Genomic DNA, 19,419 nt, shown 5'->3' on the forward strand with positions numbered 1-19,419 from the left:
AGAGGTGAAGTGCTATATACTACTCTCGGGACGCTTGGGTGCCACCAGTAAGGCCTGTCGGCAACTGTTCATTTGCTGTCTCCTAGGTAAAGATAGTGAGTCCAGTTCTTGGGCCATTTCTACAACTCTAGTTCTGCCTCTTGGCTTTGTGTTAATGAGCCCTGTACAGAGTAAACTGGGACCAGAGGTAACATTGGCCCATCTAAGCCTGGTTCACCTGCCCTGAGGTAGACCTTCCTCCCGCACTCTGTCCTTTGGTGGGTACCAGAGAAGTCTTCCTGGTGATGCCATGCTCTTAGGAAAAGTAAGTAAAAGGCCATCCATCACTGGCAGGGCCCCTGCCAAGGTGGCTGATATATACCCCTTGTCAGTGTGAGAGCAGCACCGCCCCTCCTCCCCCGCCATGCACTAGCAGTAATGGAACCTTGGGAAAATGTAGAGAAAGGGTAGACTGAGCAAGAAGTGGGGTCAGCAGCCAGGAGACTGCAGTGACCCCGGTTTGGGTGGACAGACCTGTTTTCCAAGGCCAGGTGGAGCTCTACATGTTCTTTGGGCATATTGTGTGTAGGGTTTGACAACTGGTCCAAAGGTGGTTCTCCGAGGTGGCCTTTGGGGATCTCTGGGATATCCCCCAGGTTAAACTCCACAGCTTTCCTCTTCATATGACCTACTTCTGGGTGCTCTGTGGAGGCCCCATCACCTTCTAGGAGCAATTCAAAAGTGTGGTTGGCCCCAGATGTCACAGGCTTCAGGCTTTTGTCTTTGTTATCTGAACCTGTGACTAAGTGAGATCTTGAGGGTGCTGCCTGCTCTGGGGGGAAGACCATAGGAGTGTGACTAAGGGGCGTCTGTGGGGCGCTGTAGTAGCCTGGCCTATCATACAGTGGAGCAGCCTTGAAGGCATCCAGCCCCTTAAGCTTCCAGGCACTGCTCTCTTCCTGGTTCCTAGGGTTCTGCTTGGCATTCTTGAGCTGGCCTTCAAGGTAGAATTCCTTCTTGGACCACAGTAGTTTGGTCTTTGAGTCTGTCCTGGGAGGATGGTGATCATGGGACTGCAGCCCTAGGAAGCGGCCAATGATGCCATTGTGAGGGTCATCCTCCTGGCTTGGCTGAAACTCCATCTCTTCTTTCTGCAGGCTGGAGGAGGTAGAGAAAGGATGAAACCCTGAACCTGTCCTTTTCCTGCACCCGGCCCCCAAGTCCCTCCCCTGGCCCAGCTTCTACCCCATGCTTCAGCTCTCACCTCTCTCCTGACTTATCCTGAGCCCCCCAGTGAGTCCCTTAAGGCCCAGCTCCTCTCACTGTTCACTGATAACATCCAGCCTGCCAGCCTAGCACTACGTAAGGCTTCCTCATCACCCACTTCCTGTTACAATGTCTTACTGTAGGGACTGGAGAGATCGACCTGTACCTAAAGGTAAAGCCTGACACCCTGGGGTTCAGTTCCCCAGTATCCACATAAAGCCAGAAGCACAAAGTGGCACATACATCTAGAATTCATTTGCAGTGGCAGGAGCCTCTGGTACACCCATACTTTCTCTCTCGCTTCTCTCTCTCTCAAATAAGCAAATAAAAATATCCAAAAACCATCTTATTCAAGTCATGGGAACTTCAGCTCTTAGTATAGATGGCTCTAGGTAAGAACAGGAATTTACAGTTCCAATCAGAAAGCAATGTACATCCACCACATCGGGCTTCCTAGCAGCAGATCTTGGGGCACCCAGACCTTTCCTCTAAGAGAAAGCTAAACTACCCCCAGAGTAGAGCCTGTCCTTGCTCAGTTCCAGAGTCTCCCCAGGCTCTAAACACTCTAGGACCGGAAGTAGGCCCCCTGTTAGCCAGACAAAGGCAACCTCTGTTCTGTGTCTTGTCATTTCCCTAGGCATTCGGTTCACTGGGTCCTGGACTCTGTGGGAGCTGGAGTTCCCTCTGAACTTCCGGATTTCTTGGAGACACTATGTGTTATTACCCCATTATCTGCCCTCCTCTTCCCCAATCTTCAAATACTGGGGCTCAGACAATGTAGGACTCAAAGGCATTCTCCAAAAATGTTCCTAGATAATCCTAATTTCAGTTCAATAGGATATTTGGATCTTAAAAGAACAAAGAGAAAACAGCATAGGATACCATGCAAAAGGTCCCTGATAGGCCAGACACTCTCCAAAACCCTCTCAACTCTGCCATCCCTGGGAGAGAACTGTGTGCCATGGCCTTTCAGCCCCTGAAGCCAAGAGGGTTTCAGATGGAATGATGGAAATAGGATGAACAGAGGAAATCTTGGTGGCTGTGGGAGGACTGAGACCTTTAGTCTGTAGGACAGTCTACTCAAGAGGTACTGTATGACCTGCCTCCTCCTCCTAAGACACCCTAACTGCCCCTTGCCTGCCCCAGGGAACCCCACTCCCACTTCCCTTCAAACACCCTAGTTGTCTGGTCAGAGCTAGGAAGCAGGTCTTAGTCTCGTATCATATAGTCATAGTAGTCAAACCATCCTTGAGTATGCCCCTTTTCTCTCTGGACCTCAGTTTCCAATTGTGGATAAGGAAGAACAGCTTGGATAGGAGGGGGCTAGAGAGTTCTTACACAGCACAGTTGAGGGTTGAGAGGGTAAAAGTGGGAGCTAGAGAGATGGTTCAGCAGTTAAAATCACTTCCTGCACAAGCATAAGGTCCTAAGGGGGCCTAAGACCCTTTGAATTCACTCCCCCAGCATCCATGTGAACAGTAACCCAAGTCCTGTGGGGGAGCAGAGAAGAGAGAATCTCTGGGGCTCATAAAAACAGCAAGGTCTGGAGTCAGTAAGAGACTCCATCTCAAAATAAGCAGATGAACAATGGAGGAAGGCCACCTGGTGTTCTCCTCTGGCCCCCACACACATGCACAAGAGGCAGACACATCTACACACACATACGCATAAGCCACACACACCACACACACTACACAAACACACATGCCAAAAAAAAAAAAAAAAGTATGACAGTGGGCCTGGGAAGATAGCTCAGTCAATAAAGTGCCCTCAGCCGGGTGTGGTGGCACATGCCTTTAGTCCCAGCACTCAGGAGGCAGAGGTAGGAGGATCACCGTGAGTTCAAGGCCACCCTGAGACTATATAGTGAATTCCAGATCAGCCTGGGCTAGAGCAAGACCCTACCTCAAAAAAGGAAAATAAATATATAATAAGATAAAGTGATTGCCTTGCTAGCTTGAGGACCTGTGTTTGATCTCCAGAACCCATGTAAAATAAGATAGGCACACCTGTAATCCCAGTTCTGTGGAGGCAAGGACAGGAGGATCCCTAAGGTTCACTGGCCAGCCAGTGTAGGCTACTTGGAAAGTGTCAAGCCAGGGAGAGACCCTATCTCCAAAAACGTGGATGGTGCTGGGCATTGTGGCATATGTCCTTAATCCCAGCACTCAAGAGGCAGAGGTAGGAGGACTGCCATGAGTTCAAGGCCATGCTGAAACTACATAGTGAACTCCAAGTCAGCCTGGGCTAGAACAAGAACCTACCTCAAAACACACACACGCACACACACACACAAAGTGGATGGTGCCAGAGGAATAATATCTGAGATTGTCCTCTGGCCTCCACAGGTAAATGTACATTCATACATATGAGCCTGTACACATACATGTACAGACATGCACACACATCCACACATTCACAAAATATTGTGGAGGTGGAGCCCAGTGTGCTGATATACGTGCATAATCCCGGGGAGAGACTAAGACAGGAGAATTGCAATTGAAGGCCAGCCTGGGCTGCCAGTGAACTCCAACCCAGCTTTGGCTACATAGCAAGAGCCCGTCTCAACAAAAACAACCAAACAACAACAACAAAAATCCAGGCACAGGCATAGTTGTGCCTGCTTATAGCTGCAGCCCTGGGGAGGCACAGAAAGGAAGCTCAGTGTAGCACGTGGCAAGTTTGAGGCCCACCTGGGTTACATAAGACCTTGTTTCAAAAAGTCAACCAAACAGGGCTGGAGAGATGACTCAACAGTTACAGGCACTTGCATGCAAAGCCTGACTGCCTGGGTTCAAGTCCACAGTACCCACGTAATGCCACATGCACCAAGTAGTGCATATATCTGGAATTTGTTTATAGTGGCAAGAAGCCCTGTTGTGCCCATTCTCTCTCTTTCTTTCTCTCTCATTGCAAATACATTAAAAATATTTTATTCATTTATTAAAGGGAGAGGATGGGCATGCCTAAAAGACTTTTTTTATTTATTTATTAGAGAAAGAGAGAGAATGGGCATGCAAGGGCCTCTAGCTGCTGCAAACGAACTCTAGATGCATGCGCATCACGTGCATCTGGCTTAAGTGGGATCTGGAGAATCAAACCTGGGTCCTTAGGCTTCACAGGCAAGCACCTTAACTTAAGCCATCTCTTCAGGCTGCCATAAAAATATTTTGAAAAGTCAAACAAACAAGCAAACAAAAGAATGGAGCTGGAGCCAGGCACACCTGGCTCAGGTGTGCCCTTTCCTAGTTATGTGACTTTGGCCTAAGCAACTTGCTTAACCTCAGTGAACCTGTATTTAATTGTCTGAAAACTGCAGATAACAAACCTGGTTTATTGGGAGGGTGAAAAAAAAGTTACTGTCTCTAAAGAGCATAGTCCACCGTCCAGGCTTGATTGAACACTCGGTGAACATTAACAAGTGCTGGCCAGGCTGCTAGGCAGACCCTGCACTTAAGGGGTTTCCCACTCAGCTCCCTGGCATTGCCCACCTGATGTTGAAGGTGGACCCCCAAAAGGAGGTTCGCCGGGACTGGGCAGAAGCAGCTGTGTAGGGGGGCTGAGGTTCTACCTCATTCCAGTACATGTCACGCTCCACTGGAGGCAGGTCTTGGTGCATCTCGTCCACAGACAGCAAGGACACCTGCTCTCAGGGACAGAGCGGGAAACCCATGAACTTGCCTGAGGACTCAACCAAGTCCCTTTGCTCTCTTGGGTATCTCTGGACTCAATTTCCCTATACATGAAACTGGAAAGGCTGGCTGACACTAACTTGCAGCCTCAAAAGTTGGGGTCAAGGCTGGGAGATTGCTTAGTAGTTAAAGGTGCTTGCTTGCAAAGCTTCAAAGCCTGATGGCCTCTACCCACATAAAGCCAGATGCACAAGGTAGTGCATGTATTTGAAGTTAGGTTGCAGTGGCAAGAGGCCCTGGCATGCCCATTCCCTTTCTTTCTCCCTCTCTCTCTCTCTCTCCCTCCTCCCTCTCTACTCACAAATAAATAAAAATAGTTTTAAAAAAAGTCAAAGTGAGCATATTGTACTGAAATGGTTGGCTAAGGAGAGGATTGGGGTAAAGGTAGGGAGAACAATTAATTCATTGTGCATCTCCACAAAAACTAGAGTCCCCTTCTTTGGATCCAGCTTGGTTTATGGTTCAGCCTCCCTGTTTCCCTCCATACCTGCAGGTTTCTGTCGATGATCCAATTGGTCTCAAAATCATCATCATCCTCTCCAAAGGGGTTGATGAGCTGCTCTGCCACCTTGGGGATAGGGGAGCAGATGTAGCTCTGGGAACCTTGAAGCTCTGCTTCCTATTTTCAAACTGTGAGTCCTGCCATTTCCACTCATTCAGGACACCCTCCTTGCCTGACAGCTATCTGCAAAACCAGCCCAGGGCTCCAGCTATCCACACACAAGGCCCTGCCCTTATGCACACGGAGCCCCTTCTCTCTCCTGAGCCCATTCCCTTCCTACCTTGAGTACCACAGCGACCCTGTCTGTGTCACTCAGCTGAGTCACCTTGATTTCAACTCGCGTATTTTACCTAGAGTTGCATAATTTTATTTATTCATTTATTTGGTCATGTGTGCCTTCAAACATTCATATATTCATTGTTTTCTAATGGTAAAGACCTACATGTTGAGGCTGTGCTGAATTAATAGTGGCCAAGGGGCAGCTTTCTGGACACTAATCTAAAAATTGTTTGAACAAACCTCTGCAGAAGTGATGGCTGTTTTAAGGGTCAAGGGAACATCTTGGCAGCCACTGGAGCATCTCAAACAATTTCAAGCATGAAAGTGGTGTGATTTAATGTGGTATTTGGAAATCAAAGATAACAGGGGAAGATATATAGAGAACAGCTCTGTGTGCACACGTGTGTATACATACATCTGTTGTGATATACATACAGAGGAGACAGAGAGACTCCCACTACCATTACCAAAAAATAAAAACATAAAAGAAAAAGAAGGATACGGGTAGGAAACTGAAGGAAGGAAAGATAGAGGTACAAAGAAAAATGTTAGATGTAGATGCTGCATGTAGTTCAATGGGAGAGAGAGAAATCACCAGTGAAGATACTCAACAGAGGGCACTGCAAGCCTTATATTTGCCAGCCAGGCCAAATGAGCCAATGGGTGCAATAGTGGCATGTCTGTTATGGGGCAAACCAACTGCCCTCTAATTTGACTGGAGGCCTGCTACATGGGAGGGACTACATCCCTGATACTGAAAACCTACAACAGGGGTAGTCATGAGCCCTAAGGATATAATGTTTGCTGGTGTCTGGCTAAATGTATGTACTATGCTCACCAAACTGCCCAGTAAGCACTTCTCCTAATGTTCATACCCATATATCAATGCTACTCTCACTTTTGGTTAGAGAAGCTTCACTTTTCAGATGGCAGTGACCTTGGGATGACCCAGAAGGCACCATGGTGCTGAGAAGAAGGGACAGAGGAGTGCTTGCCACTGAAATATCTGAAACACACCTTCCAAGGCTCAAGGTCCATTGCAGAAGAGGTGGCGGAAAGAATGTAAGAGCCAAAGGAAGGGTAGGACTCCTTACAACGTGCTCCTCCAGACACAAAATGGCCTGGATATCCCTGACCTCACAGTGCCTGACACTACCTACACAAGACCATCATAAGAGGAGGAAAAGATGATGACATAAAAATAAAAGAGAGACTGATTGAGAGGAGGAGGGGATATGATGGAGAGGAGAATTTCAAAGGGAAAAGTTGGGGGGTAGGGAGGGAATTGCCATGGGATATTGTTTACAATCACAGAAGTTGTCAATAAAAATTAATTAATTAATTTAAAAAATGTTAGAGGTGGGCATAGTGGCACAGCCTGTAATCCCAGCATTTAGGAGATGGAGGCAGAAGGATCACAAACTCAAGGTCATTTTCAGCTACACAGAGTTTGAGGGCAGCCTGAACTACATGAGACTCTGTCTCTAAAACAGGAATTTAACTTAAACACACACACACCCAAAAGAAAGAAAGAAAAAAAAAAAAAACAGTGAAATAGTGAACTGGGTATGGTGGCACACACCTTTAATCTCAGCACTCAGGAGGCAGAGGTAGGAGGATCACCATGAGTTCAAGACCACCCTGAGACTACAGAGTGAATTCCAGGCCACCCTGGGCTAGACACAGAGACCTGTGACTGGAGCACAGCACCCTACTCTCCACATCTGAGACTCTGGTCCACTGCCCACCCTCTTCCCAGGTGACCATGCCACGGGTTGGGGGAGGTGTCACCTCTGACCAAGCCCACATGGGGGGCATGTCCAGAGAGGCCCACCTTCAACCATCCCATGTAGAAGAAGAACTGCAGAAATGTAAAAACGGGTACAACCAGGTCCATCTCATGGCCTGGATAGGCCTTCACTGGGTTCAAGAACTGCCGCCCAACCAGGCAAGCCAAGAAGAAGCTGTACACTGCCACGGTCACCACCTGTAAAGAGAGAAAACAGGTGACACAGAGGGCCAGGAAGGGAAGCTCAGGGGCTGAGTCCAAAGTCTCGTTCTGACCTTCACAATCCATGTCTGGGTCTCAGTCTGCTCATCTTTATTGTATTTTTTTTTTTTTTTGAGACAAGGTCTCTCTAATGTAGTCCAGGCTAGCCTGGAACTCACTATGTAGTTAAAAGCGACCTTGAACTTCTGATCCCTTGAACTTCTGATCTTCCTGCTTTTACCTCCCAAGTGCTGGGAGTATAAGTGTGCACCACCACCACACCCTGTTTTATTGGTGCTAGGGACCAAATCCACAGCTTTGTGCATGCTAGGCAACTGCTCCACCAACTGAGCTATAGCCCCAGCCCTGATCCATCATTTAAAAATATATTTTTTATTTAGGGCTGCAGAGATGCCTTAGCGGTTAAGGTGCATGCCTGCAAAGCCAAAGGACCTCAGTTCAATTCCCCAGGACCCACATAAGCCAGATGCACAACATGGTGCATACATCTGGAGGTGGCTGGAAGCCCTGGCACACCCATTCTCTCTCTCTCTCTCCTTCTCTCAAATAAATAAAAATTAAAAATATTTATTTATTTGGGACAGAAAGAGGCAGAGAGAGAATGGGTGTGCCAGGGTCTCCAGCCACTGCAAACAAATTCCAGGCATATGTGACATCTTGTGCATCTGGCTTATGTGGTCCTGGGGAATTGAATTTGGGTCCTTCGATTTTGCAGGCAAGTGCCTTAACCACTAAGCAATTTCTCCAGCCCTGCTCCATCATTTTTCAGACAAGGAGAGGGCTGGATGGATTGCTTAGTGGTTAAGGCACTAGCCTGCAAAGCCAAAGGTCTCAGGCTTGACTCCCCAGGACCCACATAAACCAGATACACAAGGTGGCACATACTTCTGGAGTTTGTAATGATTGAAGGCCCTAGCATGCCCATTGTCTTCCTCTCTTTCTCTCTCTCTCTCTCTTCCTCTTTTTCTCTCAAACAAATTAAATAAATAAATAATTTTTTTTTTTTGCTATTTGTTTGTTTATTTTTTAGTTACTTGAGAGAGAGAGAGGGAGAGAATGGGCATGCCCAGGCCTTCAGCCACTGCAACCAGACACATATGCCACCTTGTGCATCTGGCTTACGTGGGTCCTGGGGAATCAAACTGGGTCCTTCAGCTTTGCAGACAAGAGCCTTAACCTCGAAGCCATCTCACCAGCCCTTGGCCTTATGTTTGAGTAGCAGACATGCAGCATTCTGCAATCATGTATAACCTCTGCCAGGTCCCTGGTGTTAGGAAATAAATTTTTTAAAGACAAGGATAGCCACACTCCCTCTGCTGGGCTTGACCAGGCAGGAACCTGGATACTTTGAGGTTAGTGTTAGAAATGCTAAGACCAGCTGGGTGTGGTGGTGCATGCCTTCAATCACAGCACTTGGGAGGCAGAAGTAGGAGGATTGCTGTGAGTTCAAGGCCACCCTGACACTACATAGTGAATTCCAGGTCAGTCTGAGCTAGAGCAAGACCTTACCCTTCGGAAACAAAACAAAACAAGAAAGAAAGGCTAAGGCCAGGGCTGGAGAGATGGTTTTGCAGTTAAGGTGCTTGCCTGTGAAGCAGGTTTGATTCCCAGGACCCACGTAAGCCAGATGCACAAAGTGGTGCCTGCTTCTGGAGGTCATTTGCCCTGGCTAGAGGCCCTCATGTGCTCATTCTTTCTGTCTCTCTTTCCTTCCCCTCTCTTCTCTCCTCCCTTCCCCCCCCCCTCTCTCTCTGTCCCTCTTTCTCTGTCTCTCCTTGCAAATAAATAGAAAAATAAAAATAAATAAATAAAAGAAGAAGCTGGACGTAGTGGCACACACCTTTAATCCCAGCACTTGGGAAGCAGAGGTAGGAGGATTGCCATGCATTTGAGGCCACCCTGAGACTACATAGTGAATTCCAGGTCAGCCTGGGCTAGAGTGAGACCCTACCTCAGAAAAGAAAAGCTAAGACCAGAGCTGGAGAAATGGCTCAGCAGTTAAAGGTTCTTGCTTACAAAGCTTGACAGCCCAATGTCAACCCCCAGTACCCACATAAAGTTAGATGCACAAAGTGGCACATGCTTCTGGCATTCATTTGCAGTGGCAGGAGGCCCTGGTGTGTCTGTCTGTCTGTCTCTCTCTCTCTCTCTCTCTCTCTCTCTCTCTCTCTCTCTCTCTTTCTCTCTGCCTCTTTCTGTTTGTCTGACTCTCTCTCTCTCTCAAATAAACAATTAAAATATTTTTAAAAAGAAAGAAATGCTAAGGTCCAACTCCCTAGGTGAGTTATTTTTATATTTTTATTTATTTGAGAGACAGAATGAGTGCACCAGGGCTTCTGCAAACAAACTCCAGATGCATGCATCCCCTTTTGCATCTGGCTTATGTGGGTTCTGGGGAATCAAACCAAGGTCCTTTGGTTTTGCAAGCAAGCATCTTAACCACTAAGCCATCTTTCCAGGCCCCTAGGTGAGCTTTTTACTCGGGCTGTAGGTGAGAGTGCTTCTTGGTCTTTCTCTGCTTTCTTGGCTTTTTTTAGCCACACAGTTTCGTCCTCACCTGTGTGTACACCAGGGGAATACTGATCCAGTCATAGGCATACAGCTGTCCACACTGAGTACGCAAAGTACTCATTTCCTGGAGGGCAGGAGAGAAGGATGAGGTTCTGACCACCAGCTGCTCCTCCAAGCTCCCCCACATGTATGAAGCTCTGCAACCCTTGACTGTGTGGTCATGGAAAGCTCCCTAGGTCTCTCTGTGCCGTAGTGTCTTCATCTAGCAAAAAGGAACCAGCACTTTACAGGCTCACTTAGGGAGTGGGGACAGAAGGGACATTTCCAGAGGGACTACCTTGTCCTGTGGAATCCTAATAGATGCCACGCTAGAGGCTGTGACAAGACCTTCAAGGGCTCCAGTTGTCTTTAGAGGAAACCTTGTTCTACAGGGACCCTAATAACCCTTCCCACTGTGTCCCAACCCCATCTGTGTAGTGGGCTTACATTTACTAGGCTCTGGAGCAGAATAGGGTCCCGGATTCGACCTCCAATCCAAGCCTTCACTGACAGGTTGGCAAACCACACCCAGGGCACCCAGAACATGTTGTGTGGTAGACTCAACTTCTCCAATTGCTTATATTCCCCAGGGGTCATAAAGCCTGGAGGATAAAGATAGTGAGTAGGAAAACCTGCATAGGAGGTGGCCTGTGACAGGTGGCCAGGCCAGACCTTGCTAACCCCTGAGGGACCTCCATGCTCCTTTACATTTGATCTTAGCCAAAACATATGTTTCAATGACAAAAAAAAAAAATTAACTCAGGAACTGGAGAGATGGCTCAGCGGTTAAAGGTACTATGGTAGTTTGAATTTATGTCCCCCAATAGACTCAGGATGTTTTATTAAAGCTGTAACTTGGGCCGGGTGATGGTGGCGCACACCTTTAATCCCAGCACTCAGGAGGCAGAGTTAGGAGTGTCACCGAGAATTCAAGGCCACCCTGAGACTACATAGTGAATTCCAGGTCAGCTTGGGCTAGAGCAAGACCTTACCTGGGGTGGGGCGGGGAGGGGGGGGAGGAGGAGAAGCTGTAACTTGGATTTCCAGCCACCTGGCTATAAGAGGTGTCACTGTGTGTGGATCCTGGGGTCTAGCCCTAAGGTGTTACTGAGGGCTGATCTGAATTTCAGCCAAAAAGGTACGAACTGGAGAGATGGCTTAGCAGTTAAGGCACTTGTCTGTGAAGTCTAAGGACCCATATTTGACTCCCCTGATCTCACGTAAGCCAGATGTACAAGTAATGCAAGAATGCTATGACCACACATCTGGAGTTCGACTGCGATAGCTGGAGGACCTGAGGATTCCTCTCAAAAAAAAAAAAAAAGAAAAAAAAAAAAGGTAGGCACAATGTTTGAGCTCTGCCTGGGTTCCTGGAGTGTGCTTGCTTTTGGTGGTGTTGGTAGTTTTTTGTTTTTTTTTTTAGTCTCTACTTTGTATCTGTGAAAGGAGGCCAGCCTCTTTCACCATTATGGAGCTTCCCCTGGATCTGTAAGCTTCAAATAAATCCCATCCCTCCCATAAACTATGTCTGGTTTGGAAGTTCACCCCAGCAGTGTGGAGCTGACTATACAACAGGCACTTACTTAGGAAGCCTGACAACCTAGGTTTGATTCCCCAGGACTCAAAAATAGCCAGATGCCCAGGAAGGCGCATGCGTCTGGAGTTCGTTTGCAGTGGCGGAAGGCCTTGGCGCGCCCACACTCCTCAGTCGGTCGGCATCTCTGTCCCTCTCAAATAATTTTTTTGTTGTTTTTTGGGGTAGGGTCTCACTCTAGTCCAGGCTGATTTGGAATTTATCATGTAGTCTCAGGATGGCCTCGAACTCACGGTGATCCTCCTACCACTGCCTCCTGAGTGCTGGGATTAAAGGCGTGCGCCACCAAGCCCGGCTTTCAAATAACCTTTAAGTACTTAATGCGCTACACTGTGATGTGTGGGCGTTGTTATTAGCCGCAGCCAGAGCAGGCAAAGCGGCTGAGAGACCGTGTCCAAACCTCCAGACTGGAGACCAGAGATCAGGACAGGAAGGGGAGAGGGGAATTAGGTTAACCCTAGTTTCATTAATTCCCATGCCCCCGAATCCCTTCCCTTATACTTGGAGGGTGCTTAACCCTGCTCAAATCCTTATCTTCTGAGTTTGCTCTGGCCTTGCCCCATCCTCAAGCACCCGACAGCTGCGCTCAATTCTGCCCCACCTCTGCTCCCAACTAATCCTTAACTCCCGGAGACTCTGACTGCCCCAGGCCAGCGCCCGCCGCCCGCTCCCCGGCCCCCGCGCCGGCCACCTGCTTGCACCAGGTGCTGGAGGGTGGGGAAGCGCTTGTAGACGGCCGCGCTGACGCTGCGCAGGATGAGCACGCTGCCCAGGTTGGCGTAGCGCATGAGCGTGCGCCGCAGCAGCCGCCCTTGCTCGTCCTGGCCCTCCACGAAGCCCGACACCTGGCTCATGAGGCGGTCGGGCCACGGCACGTTCTCGTACTGGCTCCACCAGCGGGTCACGATCAGCGTCACATAGAACCCTGGGCAGAAGGGGCGAGGGGACGAGCTGTGTCCAGAGAGCCGCGCGGGTCAGACCTCACTTGTTCCATCCTTCAGATGCCATTGAGGACCAAGCCTTAAGCTGTTCTGAAAGGGCAGCGCCTCCCTCGGAAAACCGAGCCTGGAGTGCCATCACCTGCACGGCCTTCCTGATCTCCAGCTTCAGTTAGGCCGCAGCCTGTACCTGTATCTGAAGCTCACAACGCACCTTTGCCAGCGCTGCCTCCTTCCTCCCACTCCCACCCAGCTCTTCACGGTCTGCCCAGGATCTGCCCGGACCCTGGGGAGGCCACGGGGGTGCTCACCCAGCACGAAGGAGATGGGGATGAGTTGAATGTAGCTGTCGCAATACAAAGCCAGCTTCTCAAACAACAGCTGCTGCTCCTCCGTGAGGGCCAACCTGGCAGAGGGGGTACGCACTGTGGGGATGGCCTGGGCTCCCGCAAGGCCAGCCCGGTCCACAGGAGGTCCAGGGCTGTATGAGTGCTTATTCCTTCCACTGGCCTGGCCCACAGACCCCATCTGACTGGGAGAATGCTTGGCTGGCTACAGAGAGGCAGGAAGGGCTTGCTGAAGGGTTAACTTTCAGGCAGTATTAACCCTTTTATTGTTTGTTTGTTCTGCGGCACTGGGGATTGAGCCCAGGCCCTGCTCATGCTGAGCAAATGCTTCACGGCTGCCCTAAGTCTCCCGCCCTTCACTGACTCTTTCAAAGGGGCCAAGGGCAAGTTGGTTGAACAGAGTGTTTGGTCTTTTAACAGTATAAGGTGCGGAGCTGGTGATGTGGCTGTATTGGTAAAGTGCTTGCCTAGAATGCAAAAGGTCCTGTGTTCCATCCCAAGGTGTGGTGGCACACATCTGTAATCGTAGCACTTGGGAAGTGGAGAGACAAGAGAATCAGAAGTTCAAGATTATACTTAGCTACAAAGTGAGACCAGCACAGGATACATGAGATCCTATCTTAAAAAAAAAAAAAAAAAAGGAGGACGAGGAGGAGGAGGAGGAGGACGACGACGAGGAGGAGGACGACGACGAGGAGGAGGAGGAGCAGTTTGTTCTGGTGGAATTGTCGGGAATTATCGATTCGGATTTTCTCTCAAAATGTGAAAATAAATGCAAGATTTTGGGAATTGATACTGAGAGGCCTATTCTGCAAGTGGACAGCTATGTCTTTGCTGGGGAATATGAAGATACTCTTGGGACCTCTGTTATATTTGAAGAAAATATTGAACATGTGGATGCTGAGGGCACTGATAAAACAATGCTGAAATACAAGTGCCATACCATGAAGAAACTTAGCATGACCAGAACTCTGCTGACAGAAAAGAAGGAAGGAGAGGAAAACATAGATGGGGTAGAATGGCTGCAATTGAAGGATAATGACTTCGCCTATAGACCCACCATGATTTGTAGCTTTATGCATGAAGATGAAGTTGCAGCAGCAGCCTCTGGTAAACCTTTGGAATTGGAGGCCCAAGAGAGTCAAATGAAAGACCGTGAAAGTGTGAGCTATGCAGAGGAGCAATCCCTGCACTTGGAACCAGAGGAGTCTATTTCTTCTATTGACACCCCTTCTGAGGCAGGAAGAGCTGTTTTTATGGAAACTGAAGATGCTGCCTTTGAAATCACTCCTAGATGAAATATTTCTTGGTATAACTAGTTGTGAACTTTAAGGGGATATGTAAGAATTTACTGTGTTACATAGTTGGCTCACTATTTTATTGTTATTGTTGGCTATACACGGATTTCCATTTATAGCACAACTTAGTATACTAGAATTATTCAGGACCAACCATAAATTAAAAATTTTAAAATATGTCTTAAAAAAAAAAAAAGCCAGGTGTGGTGGCACACAACTTTAATCCCAGCACTTGAGAGGCAGAGGGGGTATTGCTGTGAGTTCAAGGCCACCCAGCCACTGCAATTGAACTCCAGACATGCACACCACCTTGGATGCGTGTGCAACGTTGCACATGTGTCACCTTGTGCATCTTGCTTACATGGGATCTGGGGAGTTGAATATGGGTCCTTAGGCTTCACAGACAAGCGTCCTAACTGCTAAGCCATCTCTCTAGCCATACAAAAATAAAAATAAAAATGTGTTTTGTGATAAGAATAAGCTCAATAATTTCAGGCATTTGATATTTCTTAATCCACTGTAGTCATTAGTGCTTTTTCTTTATTTCTTTTTAAAAATGTGTTATTTATTTATTTGAGAGAGAGGGGCAGATAGAGGGCCTCCAGCCACCACAAACCAACTCCAGATGCATGCACCACCTTGTGCACCTGGTTTACGTGGGTCCTGGAGAATCGAACCTGAGTCCTTTGACTTTGCAGGCAAGTGCCTTACCCACTAAGCCATCTCTCCAGGCCCATTAGTGCTTTTTCAACTTAAAATGCTATAATATATTCTGATGATATGTGTCCCATGTTTTATTCTTTAGATAACATCTTAATCAAAGTAAATTAACTAAAATGTACCAAGTCTGAATAACTAAATCAAATAAGGTCAGATCAGAGGAACTAGCTCAAGCCTGGCTGCAGGCTCCCTCTTCTGGCCTGGATTAAGCTGTCTTCCCGGTATGATTTCCACAGTGCTGAAGATGGACTCTAGGGTGACACACACGGCCAGAAAACACTCCATCACTGAGCTACATGCCCAGCCCTGGCTCTTATTTCCCCTTTTTCTCCCCAGCCCCAACCTCAACCTCCAAGGCCTGCCCAGAAGTTCGCTCAGCCACACCCCCAGAGCTCTAGGCCCCTCTCAGAGCCTCCCACGGGCTGTGCCCACGTGCTGGCAAGCCTACCTGTAGACGAAGCGGATGCTGTAGTAGCAGAGCAGGAAGATGAGGAACTCGCCATAGAGCAGCTTGTAGATGCTGCCACGCCAGCAGAGCAACAGGCATGAGAAGGAGCCCAAGCGGGCGTTGGCCACTTGGCTAGTGTAGGTGATAGTCATGAGCGCACGCTGGGCAGCCCCGGCTGACGGTAACATGGAGGGAGGGGGGGAGAGAGGGATGGAGAGGTAGCAATGAGAGGCTGTATTCCTTTCTAGGGCTCTCGTGAGACCTCGGTCAGGAGCCTTCCCTGCTTTGAGGTCTCAGTGTTCTGACCTCTTACTGAGAAAGGGATGAGGTAGGAACACAAAAAGTGAGCCCAAAGGCTGTGCCTCAGCCTTGGCGGAGAAGTCACAGGCTGTGTGCCTTTGATTTTGCATGGTGACAAAGGTCGCATAGCGGCAGCATCCATACGGCTCCCGTGACCCCAGTACAGTGAGAAGAGGCTAAGGACCCAGGCTGGCTCTATCCACTGTCATGACCTCATGCCCAGCACAGTGTCTCCCTGGGTTTTTTCCAGTAATGTTCAGTGAATGGTGACCCCAGGCTCTAGGCTCTTTGTATTTGCTGAAGCAGCTACCTGGTCCTGAGGTAACTCCATGACTCATTCCCACTTCAGGTAATATCCTAGGAAGGATGGCCCCCAACCATACAACTGGAAATAGTGCCCCAACTGCCAACAGCAGTGTCCTCCTAGCTCGCTTGATTTTTCTACCTACTATATTAGCACACTAAAACTTGTAGCTTGGCATGGTGGTGACTACCCTTAATCCCAGCACTTGAGAGACACAGACAGGAGGATTTCAGAGAGTTCTAAGTCACCCTGAGACTACATAGTGAATTCCAGGTCAGCCTGGGCTAAAGTGAAACCCTACCTCAAAAAAACAAACGAACCTGTAGGTACAAGATACTCGCTGTTTATTGCTTGTTTCCTCCTCACCAAATATTGAAGCAGTGATTGACTGCCCTTCCCAACTTTTTTCTGATGCCACCATAAACTTGGCTATTGAACCTTCACCTGGTACATACAAAGCTCAGGGACTTTGCACAGACATACGGGTGCCACACACTCTCACTCTTGCACATCCCACCCACATATGCAAGACAGTCATTTGCCCCTAACGCCCTCAAGTCCCCAGCCCCAACCACTGAGGCAGCCTCTACTCACAGGAGGGGACTGAGCCGGTCAGACAATCCTGCAAAAGGCCTTGCCACTGTGCTGGTGGGACTGCCTGAGACCCTGTGGCTGATGCCCCTGCCCATACTTGGAGGTTGGCACTGCCCACATACATGGGTGCTAAGCAGGCACCTGACTTCCTAAGCCAAGGCTCACTCAAAGGAACCCTTGTCTCAGCCCCTTCCCGGTAATCTGCTCAGAAACGGCCAGCAGCACAGCCTGAACATGGCTCCTCTAATCCTTCCCTAGGGTGCTGAGCCCCGAACACGGCTAGACGGGGGCGGCGGAGATGGCTCAGTTGGGAAAGCACCTCCCACGCAGGCATGAGGACCTGAGTTCATTTCCTTCAAGAACCCACGTAAAACAAGTCAGGTACCCTGGCCATGCTTGTAATCCCAGACTTGGGGAGATGGAGACCCCTGGGATCTTTCAGGGAGAGTTGAGGGCAGGGCTGATCCTCATTTAAGGAACCAAGAGCTCCTCGGGAAGGAAAAGCCTCTGTCCAGGGAGGTGGCCATGGAACCTCTGTGGATTACAGAAAGGACACCGTGCCATGGCCACAAAATCCTGGCTTCTAGCCCCAGCTCTGTGGTGACCTGTGTGCTGACCCGAGGTGAGCTTCTGCTGCCTTCTGCCTCCGCATCCCTGTCCAAGAAGCACAGTGCTGCTCTGAAATTTCTTCAGCACAGTAAGAGTGAGGGAATTCTGCATATACTGGTGAGGAGCTCTGATTGGCTGCTGGTGATATCATATGCTGTGCTGGTTGTGATTGGTTGTCAGGGCCTGTTGGTAGGTACTGAGAGCTATGGAGAATGCAGGGAGGTAGGGAGCCCAGGTGTGGGAACCTGCTTGGTGCCTCGAGGGTCACATAGCAGTCTGCTGGCTCTTAGTCAGCCTAGGTGAAATGGAGGTGTGTACCTACCTCCTCAGGAATAGCCTGTTAGGATCGCAGCAGCTGGCTTGGTAACTTGAACACATCAGTCCCTTTTGGAGGGCTCTCCTAAGCCTCTGACCCTAATGAGTATCTACTGACATGCTCATCTGGATGGTCAATGCAAAGGGTTGTCTGCATGCAGCCTTAGCTTTGGAATTCACTGGCCATAAGAATGGTCTGGAACATGTACCAAACATGCAGCTTCTCTGGATCTTTCTCAGGAGTTGGTTGTGTCCCTGGAGCAGCTGCATTTTCTCAAGCACAACTATAGGAAACTGTGATGTGAGTAGTCTCAGGACCGTTTTTCCAGAAGCCCTGAGGCTTAAAATAAAGCCGCCCTTCTCCTTCGTTTCCCTCTCCTTCCCTTTCTCCCGTCCCCAAGTGTTAAGGCTAAACTTGCAGGTGACTTGGGCACATACCACTTTTGCCCACAAAGGATAAAAAACTGTTTCCCCAGTGCCCTTGGTTACCTTTATAATCACAGAAAACAATAAGATGGTTGTCACTGTGGGAATCTCAGCCATGAGCAGAGCAGCCTTGGGGGAGCATCTGCCGCACCCCCACCCCATTGCTGTCCTCATTTGAACAGGGAAGGAACGGTATTGATGTGAGCTTTCATCTCTTCATCTGTGAATGGAGCAGTGGGTCTGCCTCAGCAGTCTGGTGAGAGTGATCAGGGCAAAGAACTTAGTCCTGGGGAGTGTCGCAAACTGCGAGAACGGCACCCCCACCTGCCAGGTGCAGACTCAGTTGGCCCAGGTGTTGGCGCAAGAACCATTGCTGATTCCTGCCTTGCTTTCCTCTTTGCCCCAACACATACACGCACTCAGGAGTTTTCCACCTATGAGGTGATGATACATTTTTCCATCTGTTTACATATGAATGTCATATACTGAACCAGTGGCGGTGGTTCACACCTATAACACCAGCTCTGAGAAGGCTGGGGTAGAAGAATCACCATGAGTTCAAGGCCAACCAGGGGCAACAGAGTGAAATTCTGTTCAGCCAGGGTTAGAGTAAAGCCCTGCTTTGAAAAAAAACAAAACCTGGCTTTAGAGATGGCTTACAAGGCTTGCTTGTGAAGCCTAAGGACCCAGGTTCAATTCCCCAGTACCCATGTAAGCCAGATGAACAAGATGGCTCATGCATCTGGAGTTTGCAGTGGTCAGGGGCCCGGGCATGTTCATTCTTTCTCTCTATCTTCCTATTCCTCTCTCTCTCTCAATAAAATATTTTGTTAAGAAAACTAAAAAGGGGGGCTGGGGGAGATGCAAAGCCCTGCCAGCCCCAGCTCAATTCCCAGCCATCCATATAAAAGTCAGACACCCCCACCCACATAACACACATAAACACACAAATAAGCAAATAAATATATATGTATGTGTGGTGGTTTGATTCCAGTGTCCCCCATAAACTTAGGTGTTCTGAATGCTAGGTTCCAAACTGATGGAGATTTGAGAATTAACACCCCCAGAAGGTAGTGTATTGTTGGGGATGGGCTTATGGGTGTTAGAGCCAGTTTCCCCATGCCAGTGTTTGGCACACTCTCCTGTTGCTATTGTCCACCTTATGTTGTCCAGGGGGTGATGTCCACCCTCTGCTCATGCCATCATTTCCCCCTGATATTGTGGAGCTTCCCCTCGAGCCTGTAAGC

The 19,419-nt window shown here is 48.8% G+C and overlaps 2 protein-coding genes across 2 annotated transcripts; one reads left to right on the top strand and one right to left on the bottom strand.

The window, feature by feature from the left end:
- Window positions 1-408: 408 nt before the first annotated feature.
- Best1 (bestrophin 1) lies at window positions 409-17,497 on the bottom strand. The gene is given in 11 exon segments (XM_004667661.2): window positions 409-458; window positions 461-1,137; window positions 4,737-4,888; window positions 5,425-5,505; window positions 7,553-7,705; window positions 10,287-10,364; window positions 10,727-10,881; window positions 12,565-12,798; window positions 13,123-13,217; window positions 15,625-15,799; window positions 17,440-17,497. Coding segments are annotated over 10 exon segments (1,827 nt in total). The 5' UTR covers window positions 15,777-15,799; window positions 17,440-17,497.
- Window positions 13,472-14,633, top strand: LOC123453621 (general transcription factor 3C polypeptide 6-like). Its single transcript, XM_045130651.1, has 2 exons — window positions 13,472-13,541; window positions 13,804-14,633. Exons 1-2 carry the CDS (start codon window positions 13,472-13,474, stop codon window positions 14,454-14,456), a joined length of 723 nt encoding a protein of 240 aa, XP_044986586.1. The 3' UTR covers window positions 14,457-14,633.
- Window positions 17,498-19,419: the final 1,922 nt, after the last annotated feature.

This window comes from Jaculus jaculus, chromosome 1 (genome assembly GCF_020740685.1).
Source record: "Jaculus jaculus isolate mJacJac1 chromosome 1, mJacJac1.mat.Y.cur, whole genome shotgun sequence".
Classification (NCBI taxonomy): Eukaryota; Metazoa; Chordata; class Mammalia; order Rodentia; family Dipodidae; genus Jaculus; species Jaculus jaculus.

Coding starts and splice junctions, on each gene's coding strand:
- LOC123453621 (XM_045130651.1), top strand. CDS start 13,472: ATGCTGAGCAAATGCTTCACGGCTGCCCTAAGTCTCCCGCCCTTCACT. Junction 13,542..13,803: donor CTCTTTCAAAGGGGCCAAGG/GCAAGTTGGTTG, acceptor AAAAAAAGGAGG/ACGAGGAGGAGGAGGAGGAG.